The sequence below is a fragment of the Heliangelus exortis genome, chromosome Z (assembly GCF_036169615.1).
Source record: "Heliangelus exortis chromosome Z, bHelExo1.hap1, whole genome shotgun sequence".
Classification (NCBI taxonomy): domain Eukaryota; kingdom Metazoa; phylum Chordata; class Aves; order Apodiformes; family Trochilidae; genus Heliangelus; species Heliangelus exortis.
In genome coordinates, this window is record NC_092454.1 from 47530172 (window position 1) to 47553628 (window position 23457).

General features: G+C 42.0%; 1 protein-coding gene across 1 annotated transcript in view; it reads right to left on the reverse strand.

Annotated features, from left to right (window-relative positions):
• Positions 1-6204: 6204 nt before the first annotated feature.
• Positions 6205-23457, reverse strand: part of PGM5 (phosphoglucomutase 5) — a 153359-nt gene continuing 136106 nt past the window's right edge. Inside the window, exon 11 of the mRNA XM_071730216.1 lies at positions 6205-6339. Within this exon, the coding sequence (XP_071586317.1) occupies positions 6220-6339 (120 nt within the window). The 3' untranslated portion in view covers positions 6205-6219. The remainder of the gene's footprint in view (positions 6340-23457) is intronic.

Below are 23457 nucleotides of genomic sequence, written 5' to 3' on the forward strand. Positions count from 1 at the left end.
CACTCAGATGGGTTACAAAGCATCTGCCTAATACTAAGGAAAAATGTGCAAAAAATAATTTCTAAGCTTTAATTCAGGTTTAATATCAGCTATTATTTATCTATATGCTTTGAAACTTGCTTGTTATTTGAAATTTGGTTTCCCTTCAGAAAACTTAACACTTTCTGCTGAGGAAGCATCAAAACAAAGCACTTAAAGAATTTCAGAATGTTGTTGCATAGAGGTGCTACAGCACTTTAGTGCAAATCTTCATCTCACCTTCTGTCCCATGGCTGGCAGCTGCCAAAAGCCAGTGCTTGGGGCAGGGTAGAGTGACTGTGACATGCAGCTGCCTCTGAATGCTGCCTCAGCAGCAGCAAACAGCCCAGCACTTCCTCAGCCAGGACACCAGGTTTGTAGCTAGCAACTCACAGTGGCTTTTGCTCTGAGAAGCTCAGTGCCTTTTATATCACTGAGGGATTTTAGCACCTCCTTCTATCCTGCACCCGTGAGTTCCTTGGCTCAGCCACAGGTTACATAAAGATCTGTGTCCCTGTGGCACAGCATGTGATGGGAAAGGCACTGAACTACTGTTCCCTACCCTCTGCAACCACAGCTCTCAGGTGCCTGCAGGGCCCTCTCACCTCCACCCTGTTAGCTCCTCTCTGAGTTAAAACCCTCTCACTCCTTGGGCAAAGACTGTATTTGCTTCTGATCATGATCTGCCCATGATGGGGCTTTTCTGACCTCTGCCATTACACCTCTGAGACACAGAAAGAGAATTGTAGGCCATCCAGCATGTGGGTACACCAGGCATTTATACAGCATCACAAGTCCTATCCTCTGTCTGTAATTCAATTTGTTTTCTGGCCTGCTCCTGTTTTTTATGCTTTCACAGATCTAATCCAATATCACAATCTCCTTTTCAAGTGGACATTGCTGTAGCATCTTCTGTCCAGAAACTAAAGGAAACTGCTCCTTCCCCACAAAAAGTGGATTTGACAATCCACAAGAAATTAATAAAAAAGGGCAAGCTTTGTGGAAAAAAATTCCCAGCTGGCTCAGGGAAGTAAGCTCAGTCTTCCACAGGCATTAGGCTAAGCTATGAAGGTTGCTGCCACCTGACTTTCACAATTCTAGTTTCAACCTGAAGCAGAGCTGACTGAAAGAGGTGTGCTTCTCTCAGCATTGCTGAGCAAAATGGTTCCTTATGCAGGGGCACATCCTCCCTCTCTCCCTACTAACACATCTCTCCTCCTGGCACTAATTAGCCCACAGCATGATTAGCCAGTCAGACAGATCAACATACTGTAAATTGAGTTCTAGAGGCTGTTAAACCCAAATATTTGGGTCAACCTTTAGTTAAAATCTTTATAAGCACAAAACATCCTCTCTCAACAAACTGCACAAGTCAGGACATGGAAAACAAAAGCTGAGGATTAAGAAACAGTGATAAACACAAGCAAGGAAAGAAGAGCAAAGAAGATGACGTTTTTGTGGTAGCCTGTCCTTAGTTTATGGTTAGGAGACATCAAGAGGAATGCTGCAGCATCACCACAAGTCTGTCACTTTTGCTGTAAAAGGTGAAAACAGTAAGTACAGTTCAGCATATAGGTCAAGAGAAAACAAATACATTTGAATGTGTAAGTGAAAAGAGTAACCCAGAGCATGTCTAAAAATACTACTGACGCTAATAGAAAGACATGAGCTAGCAGTTTAGCAACAGACAGGGAAGTCAGCAGGTCCTCATTTCCAGCCCCAGTATCTTTGTGGTCTTCAGCAAGCCAAGCTCAGTATTGATCTGAGGCATTTATAAGACTCTGCCATTAAGTCCTTTCCATATAAATCAACAAGTTTTAGCAAAGTCCCTCATGCACCTTCAGGACGTTTTGGCACACCTTCATTTTGGGTAAAAACAGCAGACCACTTCAATGGGCATTTTTTGAATTTTGCTTATTTCAGTTTTGTAAATGAGAAGCATTGTTTGTTCCTGGCAGTTTTGTTGCTGTTGATAGAGAAGTAAAAAGGAAATTACTAAATACATAGCTGTCATTATTTGGGGACTGTGTCTTGCTGAAGAGCTCTTGCTGCTCATCACCTTGTCAGATGCACGCTTAATGAAAGTTTGTGTATTTTTCTAAGCTGTGGCAGAGATGACAAATACAGTTCAGGTTGTATCTGACCTCTGCTATAAAGGCAATGTCATAAGGTAAGGAACAAGTGCTGCCCTTGCATGTGTCCCAGGCTATACTGTACTTTTTGCAAGTGTGGGTGGGTGGACCTGGCCTGGTGGAGTCAATCCTCATCAGTTCACCAGCTGGGCTGACACAATGGATCAGTTTGACCCTGCCTTCATTCTGTCTTTGACTGGAAGTTTGCAGGTGTATTTTATTCAAAAAACTCAGGCCAGATACCCAGACAAACAATATTGAGCAAAGGGCTGGACATGTGGCTCATCAGTTGTTGTCCATCAACCAGCTACATATTCGTACCTCTTACTCTAAGTGCAAGCTGCCTTAGATCTACCACAACCCTTACATATGTCTGCCACTGCTAAAATCTCTCTGAGGTTTGTAATAATTTCTAAAAGCATCTATTTATAGCTGAAAAATAATCTCCATATTTTTAGAGACACATTTGCTGGACCCTTTTAGTGACAGCAGTCAGAGCTAAAATAGCCATCCACTTAAAAAGACAGTTTTTTACGTACCTCTCAAAAGAGACAGTATTTTTTGCACATATTGAAATTCCATCTTGAGAGCACACACTGTGCAGAAACTGTAGGTGTCTCATTTCAATCACATCCCTGCAAAAAGGGCTGTGCCATCTCCTGCTCTGAAGGTAGCTGTGGACAAGTGGTGTGATCAAAAGCTGGAGACAAAAGTGTCCCATGGGTAAAGAGTAACTTAGGATAAAAACAAGGTTAAAGCTGAATTGTCTCCATAGTAACATCTGGGTCACCTCTTACTTTACAAAGGGAAATTGCAGTAAATTTTGTCACCAAAGCCTGAGCTGTGAGTCTGTGTGTGTTAGCTTGTGAAAGGTGATGACACAGTTTTTCTGAGAAAAGTGTGAATTCTAAGCAGTAGTCTAGAATTTTCTAACATTTAATCTTGCAGACAATAACAGGGATAGAAAAGGCTAGATAAATGGCTGATTATATTAGCAGAGATAAAGTATGGGGAAAGGATGTTTTTTTCTTTTTTTTCTGGAGTTTCCTGCTGAACTGGCTGGAGTTTCTGACGATAGTTACCTGTTTAAGTGCAGATGGAGTTGCAGGAGTCCACCTGCATTATGCATGAAAAAAATGGACAGATTTTAATAATGATAGGTTGTTGTTGTCTTTCTTTGTGAGGTATTTGTATTTTTAATGTTAAGTTATAGAGAAGAAGTATTTTACTTGAATTTATTCCTACTGAAAAAGATGGAAGTCAAGAGATTACTTGGATCTAATTTGAAATATTTATGCTTATTAACAATTAGCAAGAAAAAATTACAATAAAGACGACACAGTCTAGAAACACTAGCAAACAAGACGGGTAGGAAACAACCACATTGGTTTAGGAAGTAACTGAAAAGCAGCACCAAAAATAGAAACTAAGTAAGATGGGAGATTCTTAAGTGACTGTAAATTACCTTAGAGTGTTAGGCAGTGACAATCTTAAAGTTAAGTCAGTTATATATACTATATGTCCTATACTTATATACTACAGTCCTATGTACATATGTGAAGGGATGCTTTTTACTTCCTGTGTCTTTGCCACAGGTTTTTCTCTTCCCTCTCACCACTGCTATGCTAATAAGACACAAGCTACCATCACTTTATTCCTGTCACTGATTCTGACCCTTATTCTTGTACGCAATGTATTTAATTTGATAGAATTAATCCCTTTTTACAGTGGTACCTGAAATATTGCCCATTGAGGATTACTTCTGCTTTACCTCTTTCATTATAAGCTCATCTAACATGGTTGGAGAGGACTTTCCCATGACAGATAAAGGTCACAAAAATATGAAAGTATGGATGGAGAGATTCACATGCAGATAAACTCCATGGCTTGTCTTTTTTATGTGGTTCATGCCAATGGCAGCTGCAAAAACTGAGTGATTGAAAGGAGAGGGATATTTAGCAGTCAAGGTATAGGCATTAGGTGGACCAATTTCAGGTGTAATTATGATGTTGCTATGAAGGCATCATTGCTAGATGATTGACAGATAAATAGGCAGATAAAAATAGACATATAGATACTCCTTCTGTGCTAGTACTTGAGGTACTTCCATCTGTGGTATGATCTTTGTTCTTCACTTCACCTCTACATGAATTTCTGCATGTCAGGAAGCTTGAACAGACATGTTTTCATGAAGTCTCTGTCAAAAAGAGACAGAAAGCCTACTACATGATTCTCCACTGTTTCACAATACTATTTTCATGCTCTCTTGGGGATATCTGCTTCCTTATTACACACAAAAATTCAGTCCTGCTTTACAAACCCAGGACTATTGCCTTCATCTCATAGCTGCATGAATTCTCAGATTGAAAAAGCAAAGTAAAACTTTTAATGCTGCTGCTGACACATCTATCTACTGCAGATATGTGCTTGCTCTGAAGCAAAAATTGCACCTATGCTGTACTCATGGTTTGTCTCCAGCTGCACTAGAAGTTTTGAAGTCCAGCTCCACAGACCTCTGGTAGATCAGAGACCGAATAAGCCTTGCATGAACTGCAAACCTCATCATCAGGAAACCTCTCTGTCAGAGATATATATTTATATGTACATAGTTCTGGGGAGGGGCAGGAGGATTGGTTTGCTGTACATGTCCTGGATTGTGGAGCAATGAGAAGAAAACATGTGTGACTTTGATTTTTAAATAAGGAAGCAAAGTATTTTGTGTGTCTAATATCGGAATCACAGTGGAATAGTTCATAGATTCAGGTATTAGAGAATCATGGAATTCTTGGCTGGGATGGCACACTGGAGACCTTTTTTTTAACTTCCCACTTGAGGCAGGACTTTCTCTGGCTGAGTGGTTGCTGAGGCTTTGCCTAGCCATGCCTTGAAAGTCCACAACCTTGTCTGTCACTTCTTGCAAAACTGGAGGCCACTCCTACAGTGTACTTTAGGTTCTTCCTGTAGACCAAGGAAGCCCAGGTCCCTTGACCTCTTTGTGTGGATCTGAAGTCTCAGGAGGTCTCTGCTGGACCCTCACCAGATTCCTTACCTGAATCTTGAGCAGGTACCCAATACCTCAGGTGCAGCCTCACTCAGGTCCATACCCTCACTGGGGTCATATCCAGCACTGGCCATGCTACTCAGTATGTGTCACACGTTCATCACTTAGTGCCCACTGGAAAGCACAGAAGGAAAAACCTGAAATGAAAAATGAAATTAAAAAAAACATATTTAGCAGGATTAAAAGTTATTTTCATGAAAGTGATATTTGCTGATGATCACATCTTCAGTTGCAGTTACCTACTTTCCTCCCAAAGTTCATCAAGCACAGGACAAAGACAGCAAACTGCCTTTACAGAAGTGATTAGGAGTGTGAGAATGTACACAGTCCTCTCAGCCTGTGAGAATCACAGGCAGAAAAATCCAAAGGTATCTTCTTTCTGTTGCATTTTTAAATCACTGTGGAGCATGCACTGACATGACTTCTAAAACCCAAAATCCATGCCACCTGCAGTTGTTTTTAAAAACTTGGTGTAGGAAAGGCATTTATACATTCCTCTAATAAATGACTGGTGAATGACTTCAAACACAGAGACTGGGAATTTTGGAGGAGAATAGAAGGAGCTTGTGAAGCAATGTTTGAAATGCTTAGTCCCATGGAGGTGAAGGAGGTTGCTGTTCTCCAAGGCACAGCTAGAGCTACCACGTGTATGCATTGGTGCTGGACATGCACAAACCCAGCATCTCTCCTCATAGTGTACAGTGGTACAGATGATAGAGAAAGACAGTGTTATTTAATTTTCTTCAGCAGGAGCTCATGAAGATTCCTGTGATAACAGTGCTATGCCTGGGCACTTCTGATAGTTCTTTGTGGTTGCCAGGCAGAAGCACCAGCCCTGATCAATGTACAGTTGCTATGCAAATGGGATGCAACCACAGTATTTGTCGTTATGGAAGACCTGGTATAAAACATTGATATTATTTTTCAGGCATGCACTGATTCTAAGTGTTTCAGCATGCACCCACACCCCCCCACTGGAGAAAAGCCTCACCATCAAAAAGCAATTCATCAGGACAGAAAACAAACAGTTCCTTCAATCCTCACTCCAGCAGAATGTGGATGTGATGTCAGCTGCCTGGACCCAGATGTGAGCATGTCATATTTGCTCTGTATCCAGTCTGTTAATACCTGTTGGAAATGAAAGGCTGTCGGGTGATTCTTTGAGTGATTATGTGTGCATGTGTGGTGTACGTGTACACACACATATGCAAACGTTCTCTAGACATGTACATAGGTCAAATTTATCTGCCTACCAGGAATGATTTCAGGGCAGAAAGAAAGGTATTTTCACTTGAAATCTTCATCTTCATGCGTATGCAACTTTCTGAATGAAGTGTAATATTCAGCATGAATTCATTCAAAGCCTCACTTGGGTGGTTTTCTTTTCCCTCCAGACATGTCAGTAAAATTTCACACAGCTGAGAAAATGAGTTTGCACCATTTAAGCAGGTTCTTCGGATTATTTTTTCCAGTTGACTTCAGCTAAATTTAGATCATAACCTCCTTTCTAAAACACCATTGCTCCTTGGTTGTTGAGAATGAAGCAGGGCTTATCAATGCTTCTATGAGTGAAGTCTCCATCCCTTTTGAGAAGGCTACAACAGATTCCTTAAAGTCGGTGTTTATTTAAAAGATCTATTTATTCCCAAGGAGAGGCCGCTAAAAAACAGGAAAGAAAAGAAAACTGGGTGAGCCATGCGGAAGGAACACCCAAAACTAACTGCCAGCACTCAGGAGCTATTGCCTGTAATGGGAAATTGGGCAACAACTAAGGGCAGCATGGGCTTGACTCACTGTGGGCACACCAAGAGCTGTATGCAGACGATGATGAGCCCAGCAGGTTGAATACCTGTTCTCCACTGCATGGAAAAAACAGGATTATCTGCTTGGATGAAATTCACATTTAGTACACTGTAAAATATCTTGGGGCTTCAAAAAATAGTTTTAAGCTGGGGTTTTGTGATTCAAGGAAGACAGGCAAGGGCACTTCAAATTTTGGTATGGTAAAAAAAAAAAATATAGTGCTTGCTGCTGTCTCTAAAAGACAGTTCCACATAGACATACAGTATTTTTGTAAAACCTTCGTCCTGAATTCACAACATTTTCAAGTTAGTGCAAAGGACGTTGTCAGCAGCATCATTTAGGTACAACATGTGGGCTCCATACCATGGTGGATACCTTGTGAAGAAGAGAAAGATCCTGACAGGATTAACTCCTGTAAGGAGAGGAGATCAGGCCAAGCTGCTTGTGTGAATTTACTTTATGTAGAATGAAAACTTGTAATATATGTTAATGAATTTGTATTCATAACCAGTAAAATTCAGGGTTAAACTGAGAAAGAAGTGAACAAAGCAGCGGAGACAAGTCATTTTCCACTAGAACAATGTAACCAATAGAAGGCCCTGACGGGATTAACTTCTGTCTGGGAGATAACTAAAAGTGTAAGTCTTATTCTTAAAACAAGACACTGCCAAGGCCAACTAGGCAGCGAGGGGATTAACTTCTGTAGGTCTTGATCTGAAAACAAGGCACTGCCAAGGCTAGCTAGGCACTGGGGGAGTGCGAACACCTGCATGGAGACAGGATGAGGATGCCACAACCAGCAGATAAGGGAGAAATTATCGCAAGGGTCCAATTTCTCTCTGTAACAAGAGGATGAAGTCATCGAAACCAGGAGAGATAAAGAGTTCAAGTTTCGAGAAAGATTTCTTACTTCATCCAGAGACCCCCCCCGACATCGCCCAGACTGCGCCTGTCATGAATATTATAATTCTATGTTGCAAACTTATGAATATGTATGTAACCTCCCCTTTTACTGTATAAATACCCTAGCCCTTTCCCTTAACCCTGGGAACTCTTTGTCCAGCGAGAACTGGGAGTTCCCCAGATCTGCAAATAAATACCTTTTACTGTTTAAAGGCTTCAAACTCTGTCTCTAAACAGTTTTGCTTGGCCTTTTTGGGCTTCACTTGCAGAAATCATGGCTTCACTGATCTATATGGGCAAACATAGATTTTTATCTCCTGTGACGGGCTTCATGTTGTCAGGCCAGAGAACAGCTTGTGCATTGACATAACATTCATCCCCCCATGAATTACCAAACTGATTAATTGGCAGACTGTTAAATAAATTTAAATTTAAGATAGAATTGTGATTTAGATTTTATTTTACTAGTGCACTTTTGTTGCTACACTTTTAGAAGCTTCAATTTTCATTTTATCAAAGAAAAAAACTATGCTCCCACCTGGAATTCCTTACAGAACAGTGTACAAAGGTGCAAGGGCACACTAAATTACACAGCCAACATGAGGATGGTGAAGCCACATGATCCCCAAAATGCTTTCAGGGGATGTGAGTTCTGAGTCCTGAGATGCGGTAAGGAGCAAAGGAATGGAGCAGGAATATTTGCAGGTTTCTCACAGGCAAGCATCCACCTTTCTAGAAGCAAGGTGCCAACAGACACAACGTGATTCCAGGCAAGAGCTAAACAATCACATCTGAGGTCTCATTTCTCTGTAACGAATAATATTCTCTACATTCTACTTTAGACATATGCATAAATTTATGAGTAAAATGGAGATTTTTAAAATGGGTGCAATCTCCTTAACACAAATGAGATACGTCCTACTCTGTGCAAAGCCTGGCATAGTGCAGGGGTATAGGGTTTACCTCAAAGTGGGGAAAGAGAGCCCATGTATGTATCAGTGGAAAAATATCAGACATTTTGTCAGAGGTCAATAAAGCACAGCCCAGCTCAATAGAATGAAGCCCAACAAACTATCAGAACAATACTTAAAAATAAAAAGCCAGATAAATAGTACCATGATGCACAATGACAAGAACTGTATAAACTTAGTTTTCTTTTACTAATAAAGGGTATTTCTGAATAACAACCTTTAAGCTGCCTGCTATACCTATGCACATTCAGATCAGTGATCATGAAGCTATTTTCCCAGCAGGTGGCTTTTCAGTAAGTCTTTTATGTGTGAAATCTCACTTGTGAATGAGGAACTGGATCTATATGACCATAAATTTGACGGAAAACAAATTGCTGGAGGTGTTTTTCTGGTGGTTGGTCTCCCTGTGCAGCCCTGGTATGTGACAAAGCATGACAGATCGCTTATAGATCTAGTGCAATAAAGCATAAATAATTGAAAGCTTTTTTTATATTATCCTGTCTTCTTTTAGAGACAGAAAGTCCTTCTTTAGACCTGGGGAAAGTGAACACACATTCAGAGGGTGGCAAACGTGTCAGCAAGGGGTGGACAGCTTTGCAGGATTAGGATACCCAGCAATGCCACAGGGCAGTCCTTTACTAACCTGCAAGGCCCTGGCTGTGGGCTGCTGACATTGAACACCAAACTGTGAGGAGACTTTGAGTCAGCAGTAACTCTAAACTCATTGCCATTTATTACAGAAATAAAATCTGATTTTACATTGCAAATGATCTCTGGGCTTGAAAAGCAAAATAAGTTCTGATTGCACACTCAGAATGTAAATGAAAAAAAACCCCACACAAACCAAGCCACAAACAATAAACCCTGTGATGTTCACAGTGCTCATAAAATGATATTTGATAAACAATTTCCACATGTACAATGAAAAATACAATAGATATTGCAGGTGTTGCAAAACAGTCTGGCTGTGGCCAAAACAAATGATCTGGATATGCATCTCCAAGAGCTACAGCAAGGCCACACTTTCCAGCTGCCCTCTGATTTAACCTTAGGCAAGTAACTTAATTCCCTTGCACCTCAGATAGACAGCCATAAAATTACACTCTCATTCTAAATCCTCTACTGACCTTGTTTATTTATACTGTAAATTTGTCAGAACAGGTGCTGTTACTTACTATGTCTGTGCAGCAGGTAGCAGACAGCCTGACCTTGTCTGGAGGTCACACCTGACCCACCATGTTGTGATGAACTAAGAGCTGCAGGTATATCTTCTCAGCAGAAAATTAAAAAAAAAAAAAAAAAAATCTTTCTCTCATCTCTGACTTCTACACTAACAAATTCAAAACTGTACACAAAAGAGTTCAACAGCATATTAACTGTGCACAAATCTTTTTTTCTGAATTTCTTCATTTGCCTCTTAACATGGAGAATGGAAAATAATGGCTTTGACTTCTTGAGTACCAGAGGTAATTTATTACTCTCACTTCTTCCACTTCAACAGCATCTTCAGTTTGGCATGAATCCTCTATTATATGCCTTGACTAAGTTCAAAGAGCTGTAATGCACTAGTACTCCAGATCCTTGTTCTAAATTTAGAGGGTATACTCAATACTGTATTGCTGTTGTCTTGTCAAATACAGGAAATTAAAATTCCCATTTAAAGCTGAATATTACCATGCCTGTGCCTGCTAGTTCAACTAAGGATGCAGGCAGTGAGTGGCTTCAGGCAAAGGACAGCAGTGGGACAGTGGGTGGCAGAGTAGTTTACAGCTCCAGAAAAGCAAGTCCCAGCACTGCACAGTGAAGAGTTTCATGTAGTTTCATGCTTAGTTATTGTCTAATAACTAGCAGTTATTAGACAATATTAAGACTGTACCAGAGTGCTCATAGCACTGTGTTGATTAGCACAGGTAACAAACCCCTTTCTCAACTGCAGAATCTGCAGAGTGCTGCAGGCAGCGTGTCCTGGCCTAAGTGCTGCTTCTCCTTTGCTGATAAACCTATGCTGTTGTCACACCTGGATGCACTATGCACACACCTAGAAATTCATCCATTCTTGTTTCTTCTATGAATTTTAGCAGTTATGTTCCCTAATGGTATTTTTTATTACTTGTATATGCCATATATGAGCAGTTCCAGTGTCAGAGCAATCCCCAGGTAGATCTCAAACTCACAGCAGCAGGCAAAATCTTTAACTAACATGGAAGGTAAAATCTTTACCTTCCTTCTACAGCCATATAGCAAAGCCCTGCTGTGACCCAGGAATGGACAGGAGAATCAGGGAGAGACACAGAGTTGCTCAGGAAACAGCTGTGCATTGAGTGCAGTAAGGATTAACTTAGATCCAGCATTATGGAAGCGGCAAGAAAATGCTGGAGAGTCTGGAAAGCAAAGCACTGCAGGACATGGGCAAGATCTCTCCAGTGTAAAAAATAATTCTAAAATAAAATACTGGAAACAGTGTAAGTTGGTTCACTAGAGCTGGCAGTTGAAATTTCCATGCCGCAGGTTTTGAGGCATGCAATCTGAGATATGCAAAGCAGGTCAATTTGAGATGCTGAGCATTCTCACTGCAGTTAGTGGCTGCCAGTGGTGTTTACCATCCACTTTCTACAAGGACAACCAATCCTTCTCCCTCCCTTCATCAGTAGAGAGTTGAGTTTTGTGGCTACAATGAAAATTCCCCTCCTTTCTGGAATAATGAAAAAAACCCAAAAACCTAACACCCAAAATTCAGCATACAGCCCCACCCTGGCCAAGTACCCTAGCTATGCTTGAAAAATTTATGCCTGAGTACCACATGGTGGTGCTTGAGTCAGGAGTGACTCCGGCAGTGAGTGAAAACTGTCAGACCTGGGGCCAGACAGGATTAAACCCCTTCCTCTCTTCTCACACCGTGCCTTGGCTCCATTGCTCTGCACTCTGCTGAGCAGGGGACACTGCTGGAGCTCTCATTCTACCATGGGTCTTCTCCTGTCTGGAGAAATCACAGAGACTGAGAAAAGTCACAGCTCCCTCTGCCAGGGCATCCTGCTTTTTAAACAGTCTTCACTGTTAACAAAGCCATTGGCTGAAGGGAACTTGTAAGTTTGCTGCCAGCTCTATCTGAAAGACAGTACATCTCCACTCAGAGGCTCAGCTTTGCCTCCCTTTTGCTTCACAGAGCTTTGAATATTGCCATTCAAGGCTTCCCAGCTAAGTATGAATGTTCAGTTTCTGTAAACTCTTGCCACCAGCTGTACCTTATGGAGTATTTCTTCTGAGGAGAGGATATTCTAATGTCACCGCGGTCTGGCTTGGAAGGCAAACTTCATGTTTATTGGTGGCCACCTTCAGAGTAGTGCCCCATATCACAGAAGGATCAATACAGGTATTTCTTTGAAATTCAGGGGAACCAGACTGTGTGGGAAATACAGAAAATAACAACGAATGTGACCATGGGTCTGATTCTTGCAGAGATAAGAACAGCAGTCAGGAGGAAACGCTGGGAGAGACAGCGTGGGCAGTAGGGCTGCAGACAGCCTTGCTGGGGAACAGAGGCTGCCCCATCCCTGCCACTTGTCCCCACAAGCAGCTGGCTCCTTTGGCAGCACGTGGACACAGGAGGGTGTCCCGGAAGCCCTGGCTCCTTGCAACCAGAGGCAAAGGCTCGTGAAATAAGACCATGCAGCTGAAAGGCAATTACTCTGCTGTGTTTAGTTTTTCTGAAGAAAAAAAGGGTATCAGTCTACAAGATGAATACTTCTGTACCGTGCTGGCAGCGCTTCTTGTAGATGACCTTAGCACTTACTCATTCTGACATCACTGTCAGGACCAATATAGTTCAGGCTGGTGGCCTGTGAAATGCCCCTTAGGCAAATTTACAAGAGAAATAAGGGCATGTGCCCTTCTGGGCAGCCAGGCACTATTTGTTTATTTCCAAATGGTTAACAGTAATGAGGAAGGTTTGATAGATTCCTTTTCATTCATCAAAGGGTTTCCTGCTGATTATTTCCTTTAAGAAATGAAGGAAGGGCCAGATCATGAGGCTTTCATATTATTAACAGTCTTTTTTTTTTTTCCTTCTGCTAATTATGGAGCACAGATACTTAAATAATCTCAAAGAAGTTTTCACCTTGGGAAGAATTAAAAGTTGCTCGAAAATAAATAAAATAAAAATAAAAAATAAATGTTGGTTGAAAAAGCTGATAGAAACGGCTTCATAAAAATCAGAGCACTTGATTTTTTCTGAAATGAGAGGGAGTGACCTGAGCTCTATACCTCACTTTAAATCTCAAGGAGAGCCTTATCCCTTTTTGAGAAATCCCATCTTCTCAGAAAAGTTTCCAGCCTTGTCTGAGTGAGCATTATATCATAGAAGAAATGAGGACATCAGAAGCTGGACCAAACTAATTCTTACTGTAGAGCAAACATACTGCATGATTGTGCTATGCCAAGTTAGCAGAAGATAAGCATTTATAATATTAATAGGAACTGTCATGCACTTTTTTATATCAAGTACCAAACACAGCACGGCACTGTACCTTCATTTTAGACAATATGAAAACACTAATACAAAGTTGCAATTCTGTGGCATTCAGCTGAAAAATCACATTGTCTAGATCCCAAGGACTGCATCCTCCCAGTAACTCTGCAAAACCTAAGACTGTAAAACTCAGTTCTGCAGATATGCTCACGAATACTGTGCTTACTTATTGTAATCATACAAGAAGCAGTTGAGACCAAGCACTGTCCTTATTTGCCAAAAGACTTGGAGGACATCTTTTTCCATTATTTGAGTATTTCTAGTTCTGGTTCAGATCTGATTTTTTAAGCTTATGAAGGATATATTTTATTTTCCTTATCTCACCTGTAATCTGTGTAATTCAAGCTTGAATTACATCCTATTGTTTAAATATCTGAAGGGAAAGAATGGGCAACCAACAGTATTTAATGCTGAGAGGTATGTGTTTATAGCCCAGGCACAGTAGCAGTGCCCTCTACACAGAATCAGAAATCCCAATTTGGTCCATTCCTACATCACTCCAATTGAAAGTGTTACAGTAAGTGATTTGTTTCTGAGCTGAAGGGGAAAGGGTAAAACCTACTGTACTTCAGACATGACAGAGACAAATGTACATCCTCACTTGCTGCCCAGCCCTGGCATCACCGTGTATCAGTGCAGGTTTGGCAAACAACCAAGAGCTCCCAAATAATTTATCCAAGTGTTATCAGATGCTGACAGTGCCCAGGAGCAACTCTAGCAGCTGACATGCTTTCCATTTGCCTGCTGGTTTGCCACAGAGATGCAGGGCAGGGGCATCTTCTGTGGGACACCCAGTAACCTTTAGAGTTGAGTGAGAGTCTATTCTGAACATAAATGAATATTCTGAACATAAATGAAAGCCTCTTTGTGACAAAGTATGGTTACTCAGTGGCTTACTGAAAATTTCCATGCAAAGTTTTTAGCTATACTCTTCTAGGGCTATTGGTCTGTTTGTATTCCAGTGAAGACTGTTTAAAAGATCTGACATCTGGGAAAATAAAAGGTTTCAAGCACACTTTGGAGATGCACAGAAAACTCTTCAATCTTCACAGAAAACTCTTCAATCTTCACAGAAAACTCTTCAATTCTGCTTCCCTACTTACTTCTCTTTGGAGAGAGCAGAGCTCATTGAGACAGAATGTTTCAGAGAGGTTTTCATCTATCCCCACCATCCCTGCAAGTTATCAATATCCCTTCTTGCTGCAGCTACGCCTGCTTGTGCCTGACATGCCACTTCTCTTATTACAAAATAGGGTACATCAAAGAATGGATGTCAATGGAAAACAACTCTCAGAAGCAAACTCATGCCCTCAATCTGCAGAAAATCTTTTTGCTCAAGCTTGGGTCCAGCAAGCACTGGCTCAATGCCAACTCCAAGTCACCAACCTACCAGTAAAAGCCTAAACCTCTTGGAAATGTCTTAGACATTGTTATAATACCTTTCATATCAATCAGTAGATAAGATTTAACCTCTTGCCATTACAGTAAATATCACATTTGCAAATGATCTTTGATTTTGAAACTAGTCTAGTAAGGCTTTCTCTCCAAACTTCTGATGTATTTGATAGTGCAGAGACACACAGTCATTTATTGTACTTCAAATGTAGCTTTCCATTGCCTATAATAAGGTGATTATAAGTAATCATGTAGGAGCAGCACTGCACCATGGACAATCTGAAGCAACTCTGTAATTATAGGTTCCATGTTAAGGACATGCTGATTTTATTTGCTGATGTCACCCCAAGCAACAGAAACCCCCACACTGGCAAAGATGATCTGGAAAGCCACAACTACAAGTTCTTTGCAATGCAGAATAAAAGCAGCTGTTCCAAATAAGAGTAAGTACACATTTAAATCATGCCCAACATAAACCAACACAGTAACACAAGGAAAACCCCTGTTGGACTGCAGTGGTAAAATTCTGGTGCCAGTATGACTGTGGAATCAGCAAAATTCCACACCAGTTGGACTAATGCCAGCACATTGAGTAATTCTCACTTTTGAATTCAAGCATTTTCCCTTGACTGAATGGGCTGAGGTGAGAAGAACAAGTATCTGCAAAGCTTGCAGAATTCACACACCATTGCTTGACAAATTTGCTTTTATGTTTCCTTTCATTCACCCAGATTAAAAGAGGGAAGAAGAGAGGTGACTGGGTGATTCTTGGCCTGCCTCCTAGCTGAATACTGGGAGCACAGATGCTGTCCTTTATAAATTTCAGACCTGTTCCACCTACAGCATGCTGAGTATGGTAAACATCCAGATTGTTGAGGCAGTGACACACAAAAGAGTTTCTCCACTCCTCATCCCCAGAGGCAGCAAGGGAGGACCAGATTACCTGATTAAGGGAATTGCCTAACTGGGGACAACAGTGACTGTAAGAAAAATGGCTTGATTGGGAGAGGAGACGTGTTTTCAAGAATGAACAAGATGTCATTAGGCAAAGAGATAAAAAAATCTAGAAGAATAATTCCAGACAGCTTAGACCTTTTTGACCTATGCCCAAGGCATCTTCTGGAGCTTTAAGACAACTGTGTTTCTTGTGCTGGCTAAAATGTTGAATGAGTGGGTTAGAAAGTCTTGGAAAGCCCTTCCATTTTATGCTTCAGTTAGCATAAGCTGTTGAACTAAAAATACAAACTGAAACTGTACTTCCACAGTACCTGGTGAAGTACAAAGACAAAATGAAAGCCTGAAACTGGCAGTGCAGACTTAGATTTCCTATTTGGGTGGTGATCACAGAATGTTCACCAAGCATCTCAGTTCTTCAACATGAGACTCAAGACAGCTCAAATGGAAACGGAAAACCCCACCTTGCACTTCTACTTGCCCAAGCATCCTCAGGAGAGGCACACATACCTTTGCAGAAACACCTCTGAGCAGTACCAAGAAGACCAGAGAGCTTCTGTACCTGGCTACCACAGAAGGAGCAGATAGGATTTCTAAGCATCTTGACCTCAACATCACTCAGTCTGCCAGAGGCTGGTTTGGCTGGGAGGTGCCTTTCTTTCTGGTCCCTGGTTTTGTGTTGCACAGGCCCCACTGTAGCATGTGTGCCATGCAGGGTGCTGCAGAAGGAGTCCGGCAGCCCTGTCATGCTTCTCAAGGGTGCTGGTAAGCTTGTGGTTGAAGAAAATAGTGCAGATATCTTATATTTGGGGTTTCATAAAGCCTTTGATGGGATTTCACAGCAAAGGTTATTAAATAGGCTGTATTATCAAGAATGGGAGGAAATGCCCTTCTAGGGATTAAAAGTTTATTAAAGGGTAAGAAACAAAGAGCAAGGCCACATGTCAAACCTCGGGATGAAGAAGAGTCAGTGTTGGTAATGCATGGAGGATGAAGCTGGAATAATTTTTATTCAACATTTTCATAGGTGACCTACAGAATGGGTTGAACAATGAAACACTTAGATTTGCAGAAGGCAACTGAGCTCCTTCAGTCACCAGCTATGCTGGCAGTGAGATTCTGCAGAATGGCTTTAGGCAAACTAATGTGTGGTCAAATGGCCATATTTGTGGAAAAATGTAAGGTTGGTAGATGTGAATAATGTCTACATAACACTGAACCTGGATCTGGTGCTTACTATTTAGGCAAAGGGTCTTGGAGTTGTCATGGGCAGCCCTTTGAAATCTTTAGCTCAGTCTTCAGGGGGAACTAAAATAGCCAACAAAAGCACAGGTCATCACAAAGAAGTGTACTGAGACCAAGAAAGAAGGTGCAATTTTCCTTCTACATGAAACACTGGTGCATTCACTTCTTAACTTCTATACAAATGCACACAGAATGAGGAACAAACAGGAGGAGTAGAAGCCTTGGCCCAATACCAATTACTGGCATTAATGAAACCTGGTGGGATGAGTCCTGTGACTGGTGTGCCATGATGGATGGTTACAGGATTTTCAGGAGGGACAGACAGGGCAGCAGAGGTGGGGAAGTGGCACTCTATATGGTGAAAGGGCTGGAATGAGTGGAGCTTGCAGTTGGCCAGAGCCTCTGGGTGTGGATCAAGGGGCAAGCATTTAAAACTGATGTCATCATGGGAGTTTACTATAAACCACCCAATCAGGATGAGGAACCCAATCAGGATGAGGAACCCAATTAGGATGAGGAAACTGTTGAGTCATTCTTTATGGAACTATGGGATGCCTCCAAGTCCTCTGAACTCTTCCTCACTGGGGACTTCAATTTACCTGATACCAGCTGGGAACACTACATTAGCTGGTACAAGCAGGTCCAGAAGATTCCTAAACCATTTGGGTGATAATACTATAGTACAAGTGTTGAATGAACCAACCAGGAAAGGTTCCTTCCTTGGTTTTTACTTGTAAAACAGGGATGGTCTTCTGAGTCAAGAGGCAATTGGAGTCTGCCTTGGCCACAGTGACATGAAGCAGTCAAATTTAACACGTATGGTAACAGGACGAAAAGAGACCTCAGCTCTGGACATGAGGAAAGCAGACTTCAGGTTGACTGAGGAACTGCTTGGTAAGATCTTCTGGAAAAAAGCTCCTCAGAGTGCTGGAGTCCTTTTTAAGGACCACCTCCTAAGAGCTGGATGCTGGATGTTTTATTTAGAAGGCTAGAGATCAGGTGATTCCAAAATGCTGAAAGTCAAGCAGGCAAGGTAGAAGTAGTACCCCAGCTGAGTAGAGATCTTCTACTAGAATTAAGGTACAAAAGGAAGGTGTATGGCCAGTGAAAGGAAGAACAGACAACAGGGATGACTATAGGGATGCTGTTTGCCACTGTAGGGCAGAAATCTGTGCAGCTAAAGCTCAGCTAGATTTGAAGCTTCCCTGCACTGTGAAGCATAATAAAAAAGGCTTTTAAAAATATGTTGATGGCAAAAGGCAGACCAGAAACAACATTGGTCTGTTACTTGATGGTCATGGACACCTCATAAGTAGGGATATAGACAAAATAGAGAATTAAATGCTTTCTTCACATCAGTCTTCAACATTGATATGGGCTTAAGCACTCCCAGAGCCTTGGGCTAGAGAACAATGACTATGCAAATGATAATCTCCCAGTTAGCCAGGAAGCTGTGTGGGATTTGCAGTTCCAGCTTATAATTCCATAGGGCCTGATGGGATCCACCCAAAGATACTTAGAGAGCTGGTGGAGGTCATAGCGAAATCCCTCAATGATTTTTCAGTATTCTTTGGAATCCAGAGAGGTACCAGTTGACTGGAAGATGATAAACGTCCCAATTTTCAAGAAAGCAGCAGGGATGACCTTGCTAACTACAGGCCTATTAGTCTCACCTCATTGCCTGGTAAGATTATGGAGAAAATTATTCTGGGAGCTATTGAAAAACACCTAAAAAACAACACAGTTATTGGTCCCAGCCAAAATGGGTTCATTAGGGGAAGGTCCTGCTTAACTAACTTGATTTCTTTCTATGACAAGGTAACCCACCTAGCTAACCAAGGGAAGACAGTGGATGTAATCTTTCTGGATTTCAGAAAGCCTTTGGTATTGTCTCTAACAGTATCCTTCTAAATAAAACATCCAGCATCCAGCTGGACAAGCACATAATGTGATGGGTGACCAATTGGCTGATGGTTCAAGCTCAAAGGGTCATAGTAAATGGGGTCACATCAGGATGGTAACTGGTAACTAGCAGGGTTCCACAGGGATCCACTTTAGGGCCAGTTCTCTGTAATACATTCATAAATTATTTAGATGCAGGACTTAAAGACTTACCAATTAGGTTTGCAGGTGACACCAAATCAGGGGGAGTGGTTGACACTCCTGAGGGCAGAGAGTCCCTGCAGAGGGATCTAGACAGATTAGAGTGCTGGGCAATTGCCACTCATACGAAGCTTTACAAAAAGTGATGGATCTTGCAGCTGGGACATGTTACCCCTGGATATTCATACACCCTGGGGAGCAAGAGGCTGGAGAGCAGCCCTGAGAAAAGGGATCTGGGGATTCTGGTCGCTGGCAAGTTGAACATGAGCCAACAGTGTGCCCTGGCAGCCAGGAGGGCCAACAGGGTCCTGGGGTCCATCAAGCACAGCACTGTTAGCAGGTCAAGGGAGGTTATTGTCCCACTTTACTCTGCACTGGTGCAGCCCCATCTTGAGGACTGTGTGCAGTATCCAGAGTATCCTGACTAGGGAAGGGGGAGTAGAAGGCATTGACCTCTTCTCCCTAGCTACTGACGATAAGACCTAAGGGAATGCTAGGAAGATGTGCTGGGGGAAGTTTAGGTTAGATATAAGGAGAATTTTTTTCACCCAGAGAGTGGATGAGCAGTGGAACAGGCTCCCCAGGGAAGCAGTTATGGTACTGAGCCTGCCTGAGTTCCAGAAGTGTTTGGATGACGCTCTCAGGAGCCTGGTGTGATACTGGGGGTGCCCTACACAGGGACAGGAGCTGGACTTGATGATCCTGATGAGTCCCTTCCAACTCTGCAGATTCTATGATAACAGCTCTATTTTCAGCATGTCAAGAAGGAGCTTCAGCAGCTGAGGGAAGTAAAGAGAAAGAAGAATACAGGAAGCAAGGGGTGGTGCAGCTGTCTATGAGGGACAGCAGAATGACTGCAACCCTTCAGGGAGAAGGCTGGGTGGAATATGATCTATGTTTCCACAACAGTGATGGGGTAGGCTGATGGGAAACTGCTGTTCACTAAAGCCTGCAGTCAGGCAATTAATGGGCACGGAATTGTATCGGTATGAGGTAAGCCTAAACCATAAAAAAATAAAGTCCTTCCTGACTCATCAAGTAGTAATTTTGGTGATTTGCTGCCATGGGGGTCTGGGGCAGAGAGTATCAATGTGGTTAGAAATTATTTAGATGAACGCATGTACCTCAGTTCTACAAATAGATCTGGATGGGACTGTTCAGAGATGTATTCGTCAACATACCAATTCAAGTGCTAGGGTTGTTGCATCGCAGAAGGAAAAGAGGTATCAAAGAGGGATGGAGCCTACATTTGTGCCTCCAAAATCTGTCCTGCTGCTGTGGCTGGAGACAGACTCCATAGCAAAGTGTTGCCAGACAACCAGGAGCTCCTTGTATCCTTAATACAGCCCCATGCCTCTGTGCAACAAGACTAATCACATCTGTGTCTCACATGGGCTGCTGGAAGATTTCTTTATCTGGTTCCCAAGGCAATAGCTTCCAAGTGCCTCACATACATCCTCTTAATCCTCCTAGGGCATCAGAACATAATAGGCATCACTTTGCAAACAAAGCATTGAAGGAGAGGAGAGTGAGTCTCTCACCCTGAGGACATGCAATCTCTTTCCAGTCTTGCTTGGAACTGAGCTCCTGTACCTATATTTAAGTGCCTCATTTTTCAGACTATTAACATTAAAAGGCTATTTTTCTGCCTAGATTGGATCTGGGATACAACAACCTCTAGCAGAGGGTGAAAAGTTTATGAGGAAAAATAGGGGATATAAATATCAACAACACACCATGATATTACATGCACTGAAAGCCACATACTCTGATACACAGGCCAATAGTCACGTCTACCAGAAGCCAACAACAGACTGTGCTAGACAGAATTCCCACCAATCTGAGGTTCTACATCACAACCCATTTTCTCTAATGGAGAATTTTTCCATCAGAGTGCCTGAACAGACAGAGCAAAAGAAGGTAGTGGTTTTCATAAGGGTACTCTCAGAATATTTACATATATGTATACAGCATGGAGCAAAAAAATGCAGCACTGTGATATGGCGATGACCCACCATTGGCCTTCTTGGAAGAAGTATCAGCTCTTGCTGCACACACTGCAGGATCAGATCAGTGGCTGGGCACAACCAGACATGTCTCAGGACTGTCAGATTCAGCAGCTGTCAATGCAGCAGGTCATATGTCAGTGGCAAAGGGCTGTCACTCTGCATCTTACATGGCAATAGAGAGGGGAATGTGTGTGATCCACATGATGGCTGGAACACTCAGCTGTTAATCACATGGGTATATAGAGCTCCCAGGATAGGAGTGAAATTACACACATTGCAGTTGTGCAGGAGAAGGGCTGTATCCTTTTTTTTTTTTCTGTCTGTCATACCATTTGTGGTCTTCTGAAATCTGCCTTCCAACACTCACCTTACTCTGCAGTAGCTATAACTGTACTGCAGAAGAACAATGCTGCCTGGTAGTGTGGCAGGAGCTCACTCCTGATATGGGAAACTCTGGCACTGACTTTGGGTGGATTTTGTCTCATGGGCGGTCAAGTCCATATCTGACCTCTCTGAGTGGATACAGAATGCTCATCTTGTTTACCTATGAGGATTAGTGTGTTAGTCTTGCTCAAAAAAGCCTGTCTTTTAAACTTAACACATGCCTGCCCTATACAAAACCAGACCTCTGCAACACATAGGGATGGGCCACTTGATGTACCCAAAATCTCGAGCCATTTGTCAGAGTTTGTATTAGTGCTGACTCATTTGATCCCAGTGTATCTGCATCAAGACAGAAACCAGAGCTGTGGGCAGAAGCTCAACTACTCCCACAGCTTCCTGTGGTGATCTCTGCAGAAGGAAGTTTCCAGAAGCTTTTGCAGTTCCAGCAGCCTGGCTTTTAAAACCAGGTATCACTGGTATCTTAATGCTTTGGCCTCCTAACAGCTTCCCTTAGTATTTCTTCATTCATTTGTTCAATTAGTCATTACTTTGTTCAAATAGTAATCAGTGCAACAACTGCCTTGTTGAATCTCCATAGTCTTCTGTTTAACCTGCTTAGATTTTTTTCACAGAGAAAATTGACGTGACTCCCAGAAAGATACAAAACTAAGGACTGATTTCTATTGTAACATGAGAAGTTGTCCATTTAAATTATAAATCAAGAAAGCCTAATACAAGGGTGACATGATGATGATGATGTTCACAATGAGATGAGATGAGATGAGATGAAAGGAGGTGAGATGAGACTCATCTCATGATGAGAGAGACATCATGATCTGCTCACAGATGAGACTGTTCACAATAAGTGCTTCAGTCTGGAGAGACATAGACCATCATGAGAATGCAAAACTATAATAAACACAAAAGATTTATTTCTGTAACAATGGGGCTCCAACTGGAATATTCTTGCTAAAGATGGCTACTCTACCAGAAATGCAATAACAGCTACACAGCTTTCAAGGACCTAAGAGATGAGTGAAGTATTCTACCACCATTAGCTCAGTTCTTCCCTCAAGTACTATGTACCTCGCTCCCTGTTCTGCAATTGTTTCCACATGAAATCTTATCTTTGCTTGTGTAGGTTTTAAGTGCATATTAACAAGTCAAAGATGAAACATCACAGTGAGGCTATAGTTAGCTACATTCTAGAACCTTACAAACCAAATAGGAAGGACATTGTACTGACGAATATTGATTTTGTACCAGAAAACCTGTACTAACCAGATTAAAAAAAAAAAAGATGATTAATAAGTTGACAAGTGAAGAATTATCATCAGCTGGTCCATAAATATTAGTTACTACAATAATAAGAATATCTTTCTAGAATATTTTTAAGATCTACCGTCATTCAGTCATTACAAGCCTTGAAAAAAGAAACGGCTGGTAGCTGGCTCAGGTAGTAAACATGTTAGAGCAAATATAAAAATAAAAGATCCCAAAGCCAAAACTAAAGCTCTGCTAAGATAGATACCTTCTGCTACCAAAGGTAATGGTACCTCATAGCCCAGTGGACAAAAGGGAAAGGATGTGGGCACTTCCACCATTCTCCCATCACCTATTGTGTATCCCAGCCAGGAAGCAGAGGACTGGGTGACGGCATTCTCCCTCATCTGTTTTTTTTAATATCAGGAAACTTTTTTTTTTTAACAGCTCCTCCTGGCAGCTGCATGCTGTCTGAGCTGTCAGGCTGTGGGCGAAGGTGCCCAGCTGCTCAGTGGGGATGCCAGGTGGGGAGCAGCCCTGGACCTGAGGAGAGCTGGGGAGTCAGCTGCTTGCTGGGAGTGGGGGCTGTGGAGGAAGAAAACAAAGGAGCAGCAGCTGATCCTGACAGGAGGCTCCTGGCAACAAAATATCTAGGGCACAATGAGAGGTCCTAGTAATAAGACAGTCATTA